The sequence below is a fragment of the Phaethon aethereus genome, assembly GCF_964289735.1.
Source record: "Phaethon aethereus genome assembly, chromosome: 11".
NCBI classification, from domain to species: domain Eukaryota; kingdom Metazoa; phylum Chordata; class Aves; order Phaethontiformes; family Phaethontidae; genus Phaethon; species Phaethon aethereus.
This window is the reverse complement of record NC_138587.1, coordinates 2,354,421-2,373,213: the sequence shown is the minus strand read 5'-3', so window position 1 is coordinate 2,373,213 and position 18,793 is coordinate 2,354,421. Positions and strand designations below refer to the sequence as shown.

Sequence of the window (18,793 nt, the reverse complement as noted above, 5' to 3'; positions counted from 1 at the left end):
AGTTGTAGGTTTGTCAGACTAAGCGTCTTACAAGCCGTTAGCAATGATGAGTAGCCAGATGTTGTGCAAAAACAGGAAAATGCAAGTCACAGCTGTGAGAGTCGATATGTCTTTTAGATGAGGAGGAAGTCTTTGTGAAGTGTCTCAGAGAGATGCAATACTGTGCCTCCGGCATCACTCGGTCGTTCCCTCCGCAGATAAAACTGCAGTTTGTTCCATGATGCATGCAGTCAGGATGCTGTTCCCTCCAGCTTACCCCATAGGTCTGGAGGAGGACTTGCAAGATCTTCAAATTAATGCAAGGACAGGGACAAACAGGTGGGCACTTAAGTATGTTTTGTTAACCGCTTCAGGCTGGATGCATCAAATTTTCCTGTGGAGTACTCTTGATGTCTCCATTTCTCTCTCGGCACACAGATACTTGGGTGCTCTTATTAAACTTGCACTAGGTGTGACCCTTGGTTCTGCACGAGAGCTCAGCCTTGAAAGCGAAGCTGTCACAGCTCTGAATTGCTGTAGCCAGCCTGTCGTCAGTTCTGCTTTGGCCGGGCTACAGCCCCACCAGTTTCCTTGGGAGGTCTTGCTGGTACCGTCTCTTTTCTGGATGAAGGTGTCCCTGTGTACTACAGAATCAGCCACGAGAACTGAAGCTCGTGACAAGCCGAGTGAACGCTTTGCTGTAAGCAAGAGCTGTGCTGGCTGGAAGCGAGAGGGAGAGGAGTGGGGATTCCCGGTGGGAGAGGGAGCAGTGCCCTCCCTCCGGGGTTGGCACTTGGGCAGGTGATACCCAGGAGCCTTCCGCACCGCCGCAGCCAAGCGTGCAGCTCCAGCGTTACACCTAAAAAGCCCGTCTTCATGGGAAAAATAATACTCCAATTCTTTTTTCTTATCAAGTGCGTTATTTCTGTGAAATAAAAATATTGTAGTAATACGCTAGCCAGTCATGCTCAGATTAAAGGTCTAAGTCGGTAGGCTAAATACTGCTTTTGTGCAGAAGAAGCAGGAATTGATACAACTGTTAACATTGGATCTGACTGTTTCTTTTATTCCGAATCCCTGGAGACAAAGCCTAGGTAATAAAGAACAGTAAAGTTCTGCATGCTGCAGGAGAGCGATTTGGTAATTTGGCAAGTGGAGCAGTACTACTGCATGCAGAGAATGAGCTGGTTTAGTTCACCATTTTTTAGGCAAGAAGCATGTGTGTGTGAGAGAATTACCTTTATAAGAACAAAGAGCAAGCCTGTATTCAGTGAAAAATGCCTTGCCTTACGTGACTGCTTGTAGAGAAAAATCTGGTCATTTAAAAATATCTGTTTACTATGACTTTAAAGACTTAGAGTTTAAAGACTGCCTGACTTTGAGTTCACTTCATCCTATCGGAAAGTATTTCTCCCTCAACTGAGTATATAGGATCCTTAAAGTTAGCAGTATACGTGCTCTTTTCCCCCTTTTCTCCTCAAGATCCCACAAGCTGCGTATTTGTCATACGGTCTAGCTGAATCTGCAACTATGGCTCTTTACTCTGAACGCAGGGTCTCACGGATGGTATCTCAGGTTCATTCCCACTGACAGTTGCAGGATGGCACGTCCAGTACTGAAGAGTTGTGTTCCCACTTCATAGCCCGTGAGATGCTCTGGGTGGCAGACACTGAAGAACTCTATCTATGCTGGCTGAGGTGGCAGCAGACATTCCCTGGGGCAGTTTCTCACAGAGCAGCAGGGTCTTGTTTTCTACAATTTTTACCTTCCCCTTGTTTTGCCATCTAACATTGTCCTTCTGCTTCCCGTGCCTCATTCTTCCTCTGCCTCCTGTGCCTCATTCCTGCTCTTCCCTTGGTGTTTATTGACTTTGGATCAAGAAGCTAAGGCTGGTGTAAACCTACCTATAATCAGAATAATGCCGTCCTGCAGCCGGGGAGCATTTTGTTTCATCGCTTTCAGTATTATCCATTATTTTTGCTTTTTTCCTGGAGGGAAGGCATGAGTTCCAATTTCTGTAGCATCAACCTTTCTACATTCTGACAAGTTAATCAAAAGTCCGGATACTAAATGAGCAATCAGCTGAAATGTGCTGAATCACTGTCACCTTTAGTCTGCATTCATAGATAGCATTTTCCTTTTTTAGCTCAGCCTTCAATTGAATCTGGCAATTTTGCAGTCTGTTTGCCTTAAAAGACTTATTAGTCTGACGCAGGCAGTAGAGACAATCAGTTAACAGCGCTCCTCTGCAGGCCTGCGGAAAAGCCCTTGCTGCTTCCGTAGTCCCGTGCATCTTGTTCGTCTGAGGGGTTTTTCACCTTTGAAGTGAAGTGTTTTGTAACCTGCTAGAATTAGGCTAGATAGGAGTTCTCCTGCTGAAACTTTGAAGAGAAGAAAGTGGTAGTGGCTATCCATTTTTACAGCACGCTGCTGGACACAGCACACTGGACAAAGCACACTGACAAAACAGCATCTGAGTCACTGGGAAATTGTTTTTCATTGATTGTCTGTCTTTGTTTTGGTTGGGTTTGGTTGGGGTTTTTTCCCATTTGGAATACAGGAGAGAGGAAACACGTTTAATCCATGCTGATAAATCTGGCATTTCATTAGAAGAGCTGCTCCTAATCAGCAGCTTCGAGCAGGGATTGCAATAATTATGTGGGAAGAAATGCAGCCGAGAGAGCTGCTCTTCCAGACGCCTCCTTCCAGGCGTGCGGTCAGGTGCCTCCTGGCCGCTTGCGCAGGTGGTGCCGCTGCGGAGCCGGAGCCACGGAGCTGCTGCCGCTGTCTTGGAGAAAGGTCTCGGGAGGAGAGAGCCTTGAGAGATGGTTAGCAGTGAAATGCAGCAGGTAGGCTAGAAGGAAAGCTTCCAGGCTCAGGAACGAGCTCAGGCTCAGGCAGCGAACGGCCTGTTCCATGTTGGGTTTCAGTGCTCTCATGGAGGCACTCTGCTTATTGCTGCTTGCCTTCTATGAAATTTGAAGCCAACAAGCTGCTCAAGAGAGCAGCGCGTTGCAAGCAAGCCCTGAAAGAGGCTTAAGTTGCTTGTACAGGCTCCAGTGAAATTAGAGCAATATACTGTGCAGTGCGATTGTGGGTTGATAAACTTAATAAAATGTTATGATCCAACCATCAGTTTGTATGTGTTTTTCCTCCTCCCTCCCGGCTTTGACACTTTCCCCGCAGAACTTCCTACGCTGCCAGAACAACAAGACGAACTACAACTTGGTGTGTGAGACGCTGCAGTTTCTGGACTGTATCTGTGGAAGCACAACTGGTGGACTCGGACTACTTGGTCTGTACATAAATGAGAAAAATGTAGCGCTGATCAACCAGACGCTGGAAAGTTTGACCGAGTACTGTCAGGGGCCTTGCCATGAGAACCAGGTAATACATCCATAGCTGTCAAAAGCATCACCCTTTCTCCCTACACCCGCAGCCTGTGCTTTGCTGGGCTTGGCTCTGAGTCTTCTAGACTCGTGTTGTCTTGTAACGCAGCTCGCTTTACTTGCCCTACAAAGGGGTTTTGGTTTGGGGTGGGTTTTTTTCTTTTAAACGCATAATAGTCAACTTCTCTTTTTCAAGGCCTCCTCTGAGGAGTTAAACCACTCAAAGCAGTAGATATTTTTCTGCCTTGCTAGTATTTAAGTGGTTTTATTAGACTCGACAGACAGGGAGAGTGGGGAGTTTTTGTACTTTATGGTGGAAACACTGCTAAACCCAATCTCTGTTACCTGTTGTAAATGAGGCCAGAAATGTGCCTCCCCCCGCCCCGCCTCAGCCTAATGAGAGAAGGTTGAGCTCTGTAGTTTCATTAACGAAGGTGATAACCACGTTGAGGCTGTTTTCAGACACGGTCTCGTGTGTAGAAGCAGGTGCGTGCAGCTGCCGACTGCCCGTGCGCTTGCATGGGGACGTGGCGGTGGTTCCCAGTGACAAGGGTTACGTGTTGGTGAGGACCACCAACTGTCTGCGGGGGGTCGGCAGCCTCTCTCCGGCTGCCCCCAAGCTGTACTCGCTGTCAGCGGTAAGTTCTGCTCCGAGAAGGAATAACTGTTCTAAAGCAAGCATGGTGGTTTAAGTAATCATGTTACAGGATTATGTTACTGAATAATGACAATAATGCTATCGGCTAAAGCAGTTACTGAGCTGCAGCTGGACTCGGTCTGCTCTGTGCCTCAAAGGTTGAATAATTAGCAAGGAGTATGGGAAGATACTTTGTTTGCATAAGCAGGAGTTTTTAGGTGCTGAAGAATTCGGGTTTGCTCCAGAGGGGAGGATCCGAGGGCAGGGGCGGCTGTACTGCTCAGCCATGCTTTCCCACTTACCTGCCCGCAGCTTGTACGGCCAGGTTTTAGAGCAGCATCGCCCATGAGGCCCGTTTCTTCTGCCTTTGGTCTAAATGTGACTCTTGCTGTAACTGTTTCAATGAGTCAAATGAAGTCTGGAAGCCTAGTAAACCATACTGAAGAGAGAGCTACCCCAAAATAGTTTTCCAAACTCTGGCCGCTCTGTGGCATTGACTCAACAAATAACGTGCTCGGCGTGTGTGGTAGTAGCACTCTTCCCATCGGGCTGGCATGACCTGGTACGTCCTGTGTTCCAGCGTGGGCGTCCCCCTTCTAACAAGCAAACCTCTGTACTTAAAACGTGGATATCTGCTTATTTTCTCCATTTGCATACTCTTTGAACCGTAGTATGGTACAGAAAGACTGGCATATGACTTTTCAAAAAGCCTTCAAGAATATCTATCCTTTGAAGTGCCTCTTCTTGAAGTGCACTCAAATGTCATGTACAGCAAAGCTTAACAAAGCATCGTGGGGGTGACCGATGTTCAGATGAAATCATATATATGAGTGGGAATGCACAGGGCCGTATATGTCGGTTCATAACCGACAGTTTCTCTCTGTTACACGGACCGGGTGGAATAACAACTTTTAGATACAGGTACGGATCTTCGCGGTGGAGCTCGAAGACAGAGCAGGGCTCTGGATTTTGAAGCCAGCAAGCTACTGTCGGTTTGTACATTTTATAGACCATTTGTACATTTTATAGACCATTATAGAAGCAGGGTTGAAGGGTGAGCAAGAAGGTTATGGAAATTCACATTCTTTGGTTAGACAGCACTGAAGTAGGTGTTGATTGGCACATCTGAAATAAAGAAAACTCTCCCTAATCTTAGTAAAACAGCGTTCTTCCTTAGCTATGTATTGAGCCTGGACGCTTTGGCATGGAAATGCTTCGTTTATCAACTGCGTTGCTGTCTGCTTCCTGAGGCTGGGTGGTTTCAGTAGGACATGCCATGGCTGATGGTAGGAAAAGTTTGAAACAAAATGCCTTAATCTTTTGTTATTCCACTGACTGGAGTTTTCTGTTCAGTTATCCATCTCGAACAGCTTACGAGGTGATGAAAGAGGTGACTCTTCTGTTCTGGCTGGGTCACCAGCCTAGGCTGCATGTTTAGTGTAGACAGTGAGTGAAGTTTGATTAATTTTCTTTGGACAGAACTGCATTGCTACTCACGAGTCCAACGGCATTGACATCATCACAGCATTAATTCTCAATGACATCAACCCTTTGGGAAAGAAGAGGATGGACCTTGTGTTAGAATTGAAGGCAAGTGAATATTTTTTTGCGATCCCCGTTTAACAGTAAGATGAAACATAATTTTATTGTTGGAATTATGTGGGTGTTTATAGTATCCCAATATTCATAAGTGCCAAAAAAATATATGCATCAGCAAGCTGGAGGCAGTGCCGAAAGATTGTTTTTCACAGGTATTTAATCTTCTAAATGATAACGTGGAGCCACCGGTTTTCAGATGGGGGGATGCAGGCAGTCAAGACACGCTTGAGGAATCCTAGAATAATTTCCTGTTAAAAATTTAAAGCCAATGAAAACTCCTCCATTGGTGGTGAGCTTATGCATATACAATGGAAGTCAAATTTCTCATGCTACCTCTAGTTTCCTAATAGTTTATTGCTGTTGTTTAATCATCGAGAATTTTTTAGGGCTATTCATATCAATGTTGAAATAATTAGCCCTGCAGCCGGTTTCAAAATACACTAGCAGGTTGTCTTCTAGCAACAATAGTCAGAGAGCACTCCTGCTTCAGCACGTGTTTTAGAAATATTTCCTTTCTGACTTATTGTCCTGTCTTATAGTGCAATGTCTAGTTGTTTTCCGCTGCCGACTTAGACCATTATTATGGGTAATGTGGGTTTTTTATTATTCTAAATAAAAAATGCTTTTAGACTCAATTAGCATTATACTTCAAAATTAAATATTTTTATTGGTTTCTATTGTCAGTCATGATGGATTTTAATCTTAATTGTTCGTATTAAAGTAGTCTGGTGCCTTGTGGTAGTTTCCCATTTCCTCCCTCTATTTCTTGGCATGAGCAGGTCTCAGAGTAATTTTCAGTTAAAAGCAGTGAAGCACATCTATGTCTTCAGCCTTGGCTGTCCTTTGATTTAATCAACAGTATTTTGGAGTTGAGAGCTTGTAGTAATGCAGCAGTGTCTTTAAAACAAGACAAAATAATACACACAAGCTTGAAATCTCAGCGGTTTAGAAATCTGAAACTTAACTTGGGTTAATTTGATGTCCTTCAGTAAGTAGGGGTTGGGAAATAAAGTGGTAAAAAATACTACTGAGTTGTCTATCTCAGTAATTAGAGGAGGGAGTGCTTGGCGAGGTGAGGCTGTAGGAGTTCTGCAGTAGGGAGAACGTGGCTGGGAGGCTCTCCCTTGCCTGCAGCTCCGATTTGGAGAAATGAGGTATCTCAAGCCCTTCTGGGCAGCAGGGATGGGAGTGCTCCAGCTGGGTACCCTCAGTTTTTTGACTCCTGGCAGTGATTGGTGGTGTTCTTCCCTCCCTTCAGAACAATGCTTCAAAACTGCTCTTGGCGATCATGGAAAGCAGGCATGACAGCGAGAACGCGGAGAGGATCCTCTACAACATGAGGCCCAAAGAGCTGGTGAGTCCCTGCATCACTCTGAAACTCCCAACTCCATTCAAGCCAGGTACGGCAGCACTGGGGAGACTGGGGTGGCCACGTCCACCACAGGGGTGCTGCAAGAGGTCTCTGCATGGATCGCTAGCAGCTGGAAGACGTTTCAAGGATGTGTTGAATGAGTGCAATATCCAAAGGGGACGGGTCTGTCTTCTCAGGCAGCACGAACGATGAGGGTAGCCATGCTGAATGCTACAGAGGAGGCATTCGGCATCCTGCGCAAGACAGGGAAGGAGCATCATTCAGTAGACTGTAACAGGCTTTTGGGCTGGTTAATGTATTAACTGGCGAAAACACAGGACATTCGAAGTACAGCTGAAACATTGTGGGCTTGTCTTGGTGCACATAGCTACAGCAGGGGCCAGAGGTCAGAACGTGACGCACCATGCCATGAGGGTGGCTCAGAATATATTACCTAGAGGAACATAAAGTTTGGCTTCTTGTGTTGATGAGCTGGACTGAAGGTGCTGAGTTCAGGTCTTCTGTTTTATCCTGGTTATTGAGAAGCCCACTGACCTTCCTCTTGAATTTGTTTGCTCAACTCCCTTTCGCCCCTGTAGGAGTGGCAGGTGTATACTGGCTTTAGCAGACTTCAACCCTCAGTCTTTTCGTTGGCCTGTGTCTGTCTTTCTAGGTGGAAGTGATAAAGAAGGCTTATCTGCAAGGAGAAGTAGAATTTGAGGATGGAGAGAATGGGGAAGATCTTGCAGCATCTCCGAGGAATGTGGGACACAACATTTATATATTAGCTCATCAGGTAGAATTTCACCTACAGCTTCTGTAGCACCAAGTTTCGCAAACTGTGAATAGCAAGAGGTCTACTTTTCCCTGAAATTGCTTTAATGGCTCACCTCTGAGACAAACTCACTGCACATTCGCTTTTTATCAGAGCAAATTCCTATCCTTAAAGAATCAGAAAAGAAAATTATGTAAGAAAATTTTTGGAGTTTTCTTTTATAACGGGAAGCAGGCAGGCTCGCGACCAAGTTTCTGAAGAGACGTGATTCAAGTTCTTGGCAGTGCTGGGAGCGATGTATTATTTTTCAGCTGTATCAAAGGTTACTTTATACTCCCAAAGAAATCCTACTCACAGATCACTTAAAACGTAAGCAGAAATCTCACTCTGCTTTTATAGTTCTTGCCACATTCTCTCTATGGTGGAGCCAGTCAGGTGTGTTGTATCTATACAATGTGGTGTTTGAAAGGTAAAAGACCAGGACGGTGGCGGGGGGAAGTATCTAGATCTACTTAATACATTATATGCTACATATATCACTCCACTGGAGACTTCTTGTTCCTTCAGCATCTAAGAAAAAAAAACATTACTATGCTGTAAGATGAATTTAGAGCATCCAGAAGCATTTTTGGAGCAGTGCTCTGTGCATCTGCTTTTCAATTGATGCAAATTTTCTCTTCCATCCCTGCCTAGATACCTGTGTGATTAGCACACCTTTGAGTTCGGGTGGGTGTAGAAGAATAGACCGACTGTGCATGTTCAAAAGTTTCCCAAGTCAGGCAAAGGGTGGGAGAGGATGGGTAAAAGAGGAGTACAATGCGGATATTAAAAAGAATACATATATGAATCATTCTGCCTTGCTCCCAAAATAGAGCTGCAGGGTGTCTGGTTGGAATAGAACAAGCCTTCTGTCAACTTTGCCCTTTCTTAGCAGCTGACTGCATACTACTTCTTTTTTTTATGCCAAAAATCAGAAATTTAATATCATAGGGAGACATCTGGTGTCTCCCACTCCCTTTGCATTCCTTTATTTTAGTTGGCTCGTCATAACAAAGAGCTGCAGAACATGCTGAAGCCGGGAGGTCAGATAGAGGGAGACGAGGCTCTGGAGTTCTATGCCAAGCACACGGCACAGATTGAGGTAAGGGGAGACCGGGAGGTGCGGGGGGGATGCTCTGCTGCGGGAAATGCTGCTTGGAGAGAAATGGTGGAGTTAAACACCGGTTACATTATACCTGATACTTTGATCGAACTGACTACCTGTGTGTGGACTGTCATCTTTGACATGAGAATGTATGTGTACTTATTTTTTTATTTTATTTTTTGACAGCTGCTGGGGGGGAGCTATTTTTGAGCTGTCATGTGTGGGCTTTAAGAGGGAGCTGAGCAGAGAGCTCTGTTGGCAGGAGGAAGTGTAACTTCGCTTCTGTTACATTTTGGCCAGTACCACTGCTGAATCCGTAAAGTTAGTGATAGCTTTTGCCTTCCTTTCTGTGTTAAAACGACATTTTGGCCTGATGCACAGTCCAAGATGCTTTTCAAAAGTTAAACACACACAAACGTGGAAAGTTCACAAAACTCTCTAATAAGCAATATAAATATAACTATCATTCCTCACACTTGCCTGTGCAATGTGTGGCTGAAATTTGCTGAGATACTTGAATTGGGTGACCAGATTGCTCTGAAATTCAGCACAGCTTTGGTGCAGGATTCACTGGGCCCCTTGGAAATCCCAGCTAAGTATTGCCAGGATAAGACCACAGCACAGAAATGACCGGTCTTGGAGCTAAATGTAGGCCTGCATTGAAAGGTAAGTTAAGTGAAGTCTCTACCAAGCTGCTGTTCTACAAAATGCATCCAAGTCTCTACATGTAGCTGTTTTGGGAGGGGGCGGGGGGGGAAGCAAACCAACCAAGAAATGAAAGCATTTAATAACTTGGAAGAACCCTAATAAGGCTGCTGTTCAGATTGTCAGGTCGGACCGTACCATGGAGCAAATAGTCTTCCCTGTGCCCAGTATCTGTGAATTCCTCACGAAGGAGTCCAAGCTACGGATATATTATACCACGGAGAGGGATGAACAAGGCAGCAAGATCAATGACTTCTTCATGAAATCGGAAGACCTCTTTAATGAGATGAACTGGCAAAAGAAATTGCGAGGTAGGTTGCTGTTGCCAGTGTGGTGGTGTGGAGCGTTACCAGCAGAGCGCTGAGGTCAGGTTTTCGGAGTTTGAAATGTTGACTCGGTAGCAGATGGTTCCCCAGTGTGGCAGCAACCTTGATAATTGTTTGAAAGAGTCTGCTCCTCTGCACGATGGCAACATGCTGTAATGAAGTCAAGCTTGCTGCAAGAGCAATATGGACCAACTGGAGGGGATCCAGGGGAGAGTGGTAAGAAGGATCACAGGTTGTCTTTTTTAAGATCCAACAGGAAGGAACGAATTTGTGGAGGCTTAGCTTAAATGAGAAGGCATTTGGTGGCAGAGAGAAATGGAGAGGACTCAGCTGAAGAAAGCAGTGGTCTCTTCTCCTTCCCTGCACTGGATACACAAAGCAGTTCCCTTGCGTTGCAGGAAGGAATAAGGCTGGGTAATGCAGCATGGACTTACGGCATCTCCAGCAATGGAGGTATTTAAGAACAGGATAAACATGCATTTTCTAGTAACAGTAGAAGTAGAATTCATCCTTTCTTTGGACAAGGAATACACCGGTAGACGGGCTGATTAAGTCCCTTCCACCCTTGTAATGCTAAGATATCAAGTAATGCTTTTGCCTCTGGCAGCTAGGAAAACTTTAAAAATTATCTTTTAGTTCACACAGTGCCACCACTTCCCCCAGTAAAGTTCCTAACTCATTTGCTTAAAATTATTAATTTTTTTTTTATAACATAGGTTTTTTGTTTTGCTAAAGGAGAAATGGTGCGCATGAGGCTCAGCTTCCGTGGGCAGTGATGAGTGGTTAGAGTTTACCGACAATGACCCTCTGAAACGTGAGAGAGAAAGCAGCTATTTCCTGTTCCAGTCAACATCTGCCATCTGGTAGCGCTGCTGTTCCCCATGCTTGAATCAGCTGGACTCCAGTCCTTAGCGCAAGAGTGCGGACTGGTCCAGAACCACCTCCTAGAGCAAATGTGAGGGTGGACTTCTGTCCAGCTGCACGCTGCCGTCAGCCACCCAAACCTGCCTGCCGCGCCAGGCGATCCACGCCAGCATGGTTAGCAAAGGCTTTCCCCCCGACGGAGACCTCGCTGGCGCTCGGTCAGCATTGCATATCGTAGGGAAAAAGAAGACGGGAGAAGGGACCTCTTGACCTTCCTCATTGTGAAAATTATTTTTTATAAAATTACTTCCCTTGTTGCAGCCTCTGATGATTGCATTTCGCCCTTTCACTGTGCACTTCCAAGAAGAGCCTGGACTCTTTCCAGTTTGTTTTTCGAATGCGTATGCACCGTTCACACTAGAGCTGATGATATGTTGCACATTTGATAATGGAAACTCGGTATTTGCTTCTGATTGTTGGGATGTATGTACATATATGTTAATAGGCCTTTTAACAGAGAAAAGCAGCTGGAATCATATTATTCAAAATTATCAAATTCAGGTATGGATAAGACCGCCTGAAACTTGGTCAGGTCTACTGAAATATTTTTTCACGTGTATGAATACCAAATAGAGTGGAGCTATTTCCACCGAGCAATGGATTAGTACTTCTGACAGCATCAAAATCCCCAGGAAGCTGCTTCCTAAAATGAATTCTAAGAACTCTACAAGAATATGGGAGTATTTGACGTCCTAGACAAATGTGCAACTTTGACGGTATCCATGTCTTCTATTGGATTTTGTTGTTTGAGTTACTTTAATTGTCTTTGAGGCTATCTCCAGGCAAGCTGTGAAGACATCCATAATTAATGACAGACCACAGATGGATCAAGATCCACCTGCAGAAGTGGAGAATATTTCTTTTTTTCTTTAAGCAACTGGAATAGTTTAGTCTGTCTCCTAGTATTCTGGTCTTGTTTGGCCTCTGGGTGATACTTTACATTTATGCAGTTTTTCTTACATCTTAAATACAGGTTTGTGTTTTCAAGACATGACTGGATGGCAGTGCTCTGTGCTGTGCTCATGTGATACCGCTTACAGTTTATTCAAACCTGAGAGAGACTTTTTAAAAGTCTTTATAAAGACCCATGTACTTCCCCCTTCTGCTCATGATGCTAGCCCATAATCCGAGCACCGTAAGTCTCCCAAGGTCTTAATTAAGAATTCAAATGAGCCTGACAAAACCAGGCAGAAGTGCTACACAGTGCAGATAGTCTGTGCCCATCCCCAAAGGAAGTTTTAAAGTAAAACCTGGAACTTTGTATAACAAATTCATACAAATTAATTCAACCTGCTTACAGATTCTTCCAGTTAAAATGAAATTGAGAACAGAAATAATATAGAAATCAGTGTATCATATATTCAAAACATTGCTGTATTGCGTTTCAGTGAGGCTTAACATATGCTTGGCTAATTAGGCGCAATGAAGCTTGTATTCTTAGAGACGGGGTACCTTTTTGTGGTCCTTCCCTTTGCATTCAGCTGTTCAATACGTTTGCTTTTTATGTGCATTTCAACTCAGTATAATGAGGCATTCTATAATTCTTTTAACCCTTTTTTTTTTTTTTTGCTTAAGATGCTAGAAGACGTGATTTGCTGAAGAGAGGTGGTGGCTACTGTGAGGCTCAGAATTGCTGCATTCATTAATTTACTCTTCAGCCCCAGAGTTTGCATTTTCACATTCTCATCTTTTCCCTAAATTTCACTGTGAGCTTCTTTTCCTTCACTCTCTGATATACACGTTACCTCCTTCCAACAGGGAAAAACATTATTTCTTTCCCTTCTTTGAGAGCATTTTTAATAGATTTTTTTTTTTCCTCCTCCGCTCTAGATTTCAGGAGTACGCTATTTGCGGTACAGTAAGCCTGCAGGAGCTAAAATGGGGGGGATTTTGCCTTGATGCAGAGGGAATTACTGTAAGGCAGCTTCTTGGCTGTCCTTGTTGTCTTCTGGTCCACTACCATTTCAGAAAATGAATCGCTTTGCTTTCTGTGCCTCTTGATTCTAGCTGCAGAGATTATTAAAATTAGGAGTCTTTTTGAAAAGTATTTGTATGTAATGCTGGGAATTTAAAATGAGCAGCTGTTGAACTGTATGCCTAGCTCTGTGCAGATGTGCTTGCATCCCTCGCCCACAGGGCAGAGGGAAGTCCGGCCAAGCTTCAACTCGGGGATTATTGTGGGGCTACATCGGTCTCTTACCAGCCTGAAGTGAAGTTGCCTCACTGGCTTGGCAGCTCGTGCTAAACATTTTAGCTTTATTGCTATCTCACTACGCTGCATTTTGTGTCTTGAGTGTCCACCCTGTGCTGCCTCCCCTGCGTTTTTTTCTGGCTTGCTACAGCGGAAGGGAAGTTTGAAGGTGGGCAGCATCTCGTGCAGGTGAGGTGCTGGGAGCAGTGGGGCTGAATCTCGCCCTTGATAACGGGTGCAGATTTTCTGCCTCCTAGCTGTTCTCTGTGTGACTCTAGGTTTCCCCTAATAATATACTTTGTACTCCAAGTTCTTGATCTCTGGCATTTCTGAACTCCTCATGCTACCACTAAATCAACTCATGTTTGAAAATACTTTTTAACATGAGTCCTTTGCCTGGAAGCACTATCTAGGAAACTGGGTGTACCCTAAAGATAAAGGGTAATCAAATAAACTTTGGAATAAGCCATGACTATTACTGCTGTTGATGCTGTGCTTTTGGGCAAACTGAAAATAAACAGTTTTGGTGGAGATTAATTTTTATATAGAAGTCTTTTTTTTTTTTTTTTAAATCCATCATTAAAAAGAATTGTTTCTCTCCTTTGCAGCTCAACCTTTCCTCTACTGGTGTGCTCGCAACATGTCCTTCTGGAGCAGTATTTCCTTTAACCTGGCTGTCCTTATGAACCTGCTTGTGGCATTTTTCTATCCATTCAAAGGAATTCGAGGAGGTACTGATATTTAACGTACAAAACTATGTGAACAAACAAGAGCTAATGAGCCAAATTCTATCCCTCACTTGTCTCTGCGTCCCTGTTTTCTTCAGTGGGGATAGTAGAAAACAACTTGGCTTTTTTAAAATTTTCTTGATTTAAATTGTGTTGTTTGTGGAGTTACTTTTTCTTGAGGCATTTGTAAGGAGAATGTAGAGCCATGCTCTTTCCTAGGGGAAAAAATTATCAAAAACAGACGTCCACCTTTAATGACTTGAATGTTCTGCTTTGTTTTAGAGTTCTGCAATTAAGTATTGAACTAAAAACACGAGAAACATTAATTTGTTGTTTTCCTTGAGCTTGCATTTTATTAACACCATTTTCCATAAAACTTGCATGGTTGCATAGCACTTCAGGAGGCCTCTGAGCGTTGGGGTTGGGTGAGCGAGATTACCCTGCGCTGGCAGGTGACGTGTACGGGGGCAAAGGGACCTGCCTCGTGCCTTTAGAAATCGATGGAGACAGAAAAAGAGCCCATCTCCCTCTGTTCCTGTCTCTCCTAGGAGTCCCTTACCCTCGCGAGCACTTTGAGCAGAGGTTGCCCACAGAGCGAGGAGGAGCATGCCCTCCATGTCCCGTGCTCGGGAGCAACCTGCCGCTCCGAGGCTCCTTGCCATCAGCGGGCAGCAGCTGGGCTTGCTGGCATTTCTAACATGAAGCACGGGTTAACATGTGCGGTTCGTGCGGGGTTGCACAATCTTACTGTAATAGGTCTCATGGAAATCGCTTTTGATCCAACCAGTGGGTTTGTGCGACAGCGATGGTTCTTGGAGCCAGTTACTAAATACCCCCAGTGGAGTCTTCGGCTGCTCTTCCTTAGATCCTGCCTCTCCCAAGAGATGTCCCCCAGGGCAGGTCAAGGGGTGGATTCATGTCAGTATCTGGAAATTTAGAGAAATGTTCTTGTGAATGCCTCTGCTGTGTTGCAAAGCTGGTGTAGAGGCAATGCCTAGGTAGGAGCTTTTGCCATGTCCCTGTCAACTGGAGCAAATAAGGACTCCAGCAGTAAAACCTCCTCCTGGAGCGGGTGGTCCACATTCAAGCCTTCACCTCCCTATCTTTGAAACTCATCATGCGACAGGGCCAGTTAGATGCTTATCTTCTCCTGTTGAACTTCCCTCTGCATCTTCTGTTCGTTGCTAACACAGAACCCAAAGACAATGCCGCTCAAAGACAGCAGTAGCCTGAACGTAAGAAAATTACCATCTGAGCAACGTGTGTGCAGCATAAAAGGTGCTTCCCCCTTTTTTGCAGCTCACCAGTTAATTCAAATTGAGGAGCACCCTGGTTTTGTCCAAGCAGTGTCTGACAGTGGCTTACGGTCGCAGTGGGCATGGAAAACTTGGGTTTAGGAGTTCTGCATCCTGATGCAGCCGGTGAGAAGGTGCAGGGTATTTTAGGCCAAAATCTGGTGTTCCTCAGAGGGGAAGAGTATAGTTACCTCCTGCAGCATCAGGCTGTGGTTTCGGCCGCCGTACCTCTGCGTCGCATGCTGTGACAGCAGACCGTGGGGCTACCCAGGTCCTGTTCCAGCCAGCAGTTGGTTGAAGGGTTTTAACCAGCACAAAGAGCAACTGAATTTTCTGTCTCTAGTTTCAAAGATCACAGGTTAAAATTTAAAAGTCTGTATTTACGGCTGCTAGGAAAGCTGGTAATTAAATGAGTTCGTTGAGATTACAAGTTGCAAGACTGGGGTGGGGGGGATCATTTGGCATTTTGAAGATGCCCTACCCTGCATATTTGAAATACCTTATTTATCAGGTAACATTTTGATAACATCTCTTCCTCTACTAGTTACAATCAAAAATGTAAATTAATTAAATACATGTGTATTTTATATTTAGCTTTAAAAAGAAAAAAGGCTTTTCCAAACAGACTGTTTGGGGGAAGTTGTCAGTGTCTTGAATTGCTCAGACATGGTGAACTGAGCAGCTGATTAGCATCTGACTGTAGCAGAAGCTGTAAAACTTCTGACTTGAGGAGCAGAAATGAAACTGGATGCCTGGAATTCAGTACTGGAACGGTGAGAATTCCAGAAGCAGGGAGAACCTTCCTACCAGGTCCTGCAGGTTTCATGCTCTGCCTGCCAGCAGTCATGGAATGCCCTCCACGTGCTCGCAGCAAGCGCTTCGGCATTGGGTTGGGTGCAGTTGATGGCAAGTGACCGCTCTCTTGGTGAGCTTCATCTGCCAGGGGCAAGGACACCGCTCCCAGTTTGCTCCCAGTCTCTCTCCGTCCCCAAGAAGGAGAGACGAGCCTGTGCCCTGAGCCCCACTCTTCCCCGCGAGTACCCACCCGACCCGTGTCCCTTCAGGGTCGTCTTACGTCGTGGCATTGCGCTCCGCAGGCCGATGAGCAGCCCGTGGTGTCAGGCCTTTCCAAGGCAACACTTGAGGACTTCATTAACTCTAGTTATTTTTGCAGGCCTGCTGGGAACTGCTGAAATTTGTGAAAGCAAATACATTCATGTCCCGTGGATGACTTTGTAATAGCTGGGACGTTCCGACACCTGTGCAGGTGCAGGCGGGATCCTTCAGGATCTGCCGTTCACAGCAATTCCCATGTCACCTGCAGAAGCTCATTTAGGAACGTTTTTCCCCTCTCCCCTCAGTGCTGTTTATCGTTCCCACCGGGTGACTCTGTTTCCGTCCCTGCACCTTTCGCTGTTTGACAGCTCGAGCGGCGGCGGCGTTGCTCTGGGATCCCAAACTCCCTTCAGACGGCGGAAACATCTGCTCAACTTTACGCTTATTAAGTTTTAATTTCCATCTATCCTCTGCTGTCTTTTTTAATCTACGGTGATTTGGAACAAAATTAAATGGCTGCTCGTGGTAGTCAGATGAGAGTAATATTTCCTAAGCCTTCTGAGTTCGGGTGGGGGGAGGAAAAAAGCCCTGGGTGAGTGTCTTGCCAGTAAGAATCAAGAGTCCTCTGAGTACGTACTTGCAGAAGGGCTGCAGAGTGCTGTGAAGTGTGAGGGGTCTTGCCTTTCTATCTGTTGAGGGACCAGTTGCTTGAAGAAAAGCATTTTTTAATGTCAGTTTTAGGAAAAAGATGTCTCTCATATTCGGCGTAAATCCAGGGTAAATGGTATTTTCAGCCAAGTATTTTTTACGGCTCTTTCAGCGAAGTGTTTTTTTAGCAACACGGGCTGATGTTACGTAAGCAGTCAGTCTCACGGGACAGTCTAAATAGAACCAGAAATAGCAAGAGACGACAAAAACTGGTAGGAGGTTTTTGACCAAAAGCATAGTAGGAGAATCTGCCGTGAATCTGGGCCTGGAGGAGTGTGTTGACTGTCCTCACCTACCCATTCAATGCCTCTACAGATTGCATTTTACCAAAATGCCTCTCCTTTTCAGCATCCAAGGTGTATAAGTAATGAACCCTACAATGAAGAATCCTATCATACTGGCGCTTACCATTTACATAATGCTTTAGTAAGAAGTTTGTAATTAAAATCTGCTGAAGGCATTGGCCTCAGGTGTTCCACTTCCTGCTTTGAAATCAGTAACGTCTGAACGTGAGGCTTAATGATGCTTCACCAAAAATGAGGTAAAATGACATTTATCTGGTTATTTTGGTTACAGAAAGTATTGAAATGGGTTTTGTTTTTTCTTCTTCACCCTAGGTACACTGGAGCCCCACTTGTCAGGCTTGCTGTGGACAGCGATGCTGATATCTCTGGCCATCGTTATAGCTCTTCCGAAGCCCCACGGCATCCGAGCCTTAATCGCTTCTACAATATTACGACTAATATTTTCAGTTGGTTTACAACCTACTTTATTTCTGCTGGGTGCATTCAACGTAAGAATCGAGTGGGCTTTTTTGAATCTCTCTTGCATCTTATGTAAGGGTTTCTTACCTGCTCGTGAAGATGTCAGGCAAAAATAGCCTGGGACATTGTGGTGGAACTGGTGGGAGGAGTAGTTCCTTTTTGGACTGTTTCTAGCAGAAATGCTTTGCTGCTGGTCATTTAATCCTGGTTCCCCAGGCTGTGGAGTCTCTAAGGTTTTGTTCAGTTTTGCCACGGTCTAGAAACAACTCCCACCCCAGCTAGAAATGTAGAGAAGTCTCTGTGACCCTGAAGTACTTAGTTATGCGCTCAAACCCATCTCCCGTTCAGCAACTAAGCTATGGTATTAACGCGGTTGTGTAAGATTCACTAAAGAGTGCATTTCCCAAATGTCTGACTGCAGTCTACCTGCCAGCCAAAAGCTGACACTAAGCAGTTTTGCTGCAGTAGTGTGTGGACTGACCATGTAAGCTGAGCCACCAGAGAACTTCATTAACGCTCAAACCCGGATACTTGTGGTCTCTTGTGGCAAGTGAGCCAAAAGGGTTTCTCTCCGAGTGAGTCAGCAGGAGCTGTGCAAAGATGCGTCTTCTCAAAGTCCTTGCCTTTATTCCGAAGTGCCTAGCGTTCAAGTGCATCATTTAATAGCACTCGTTGTCTGCAAAATGCGTCACCGAGTACCGTGTACTACACAGGCAGAGTTGCATTGCGAGGGTGGTGGTTGTTATTGGTAATTGTAGCATTTAGCAGGTTCCAGGTAAGTTGAAGGCAGCTTTCCTTTGGCGTTGATGGCTGGTGCTGCAGAGGAGGATTACTGGGTGCATGATTCGAGAGTGAATTGCTGAGGGAATCTGGAGCACTTGCTTATTAGCAAGCAACGGGCTGTTTCGGAACCATAAGGGTTGCTGTAGGCTAGAGAGTTACTTGACTGCAGAAAGTGCTGTGCTTAGAACAGGGTTGGGGTTTTTATTGAGGAAGGTTTACCTCTCACACCAGGGAGTGTTTTTACTTTCTTCTTTAAATCTTAGTCTTGATGCCCTTCGACAACAAGCTGGAGTCAAGAGTCAGTGTGCACGTTGTATTAGATGTGTGCAGTTCCAGTTTTGGGTCGCTGTCTCAGCTGTGCATAAAACACAACAGAAAGCAGGTTTTGACTGATGTGTAAAAACGCTGTCTTGTAACAGACAATTCAACACGGTTGTTG

At 45.0% G+C, this 18,793-nt stretch overlaps 1 protein-coding gene across 2 annotated transcripts in view; it reads left to right on the top strand.

The window, feature by feature from the left end:
* The window catches only part of ITPR1 (inositol 1,4,5-trisphosphate receptor type 1), a gene marked incomplete at its 3' end in the record, with an annotated part of 162,775 nt that overhangs the window by 119,779 nt on the left and 24,203 nt on the right, over positions 1 to 18,793 (top strand). For both annotated transcript variants that reach the window (XM_082004787.1, XM_082004786.1), the window contains 8 exons: positions 3,166 to 3,366; positions 5,485 to 5,595; positions 6,863 to 6,958; positions 7,629 to 7,751; positions 8,767 to 8,871; positions 9,698 to 9,890; positions 13,629 to 13,751; positions 17,425 to 17,600. In XM_082004787.1, coding sequence (XP_081860913.1) covers positions 3,166 to 3,366; positions 5,485 to 5,595; positions 6,863 to 6,958; positions 7,629 to 7,751; positions 8,767 to 8,871; positions 9,698 to 9,890; positions 13,629 to 13,751; positions 17,425 to 17,600 — 1,128 coding nt within the window. The remainder of the gene's footprint in view (positions 1 to 3,165; positions 3,367 to 5,484; positions 5,596 to 6,862; positions 6,959 to 7,628; positions 7,752 to 8,766; positions 8,872 to 9,697; positions 9,891 to 13,628; positions 13,752 to 17,424; positions 17,601 to 18,793) is intronic.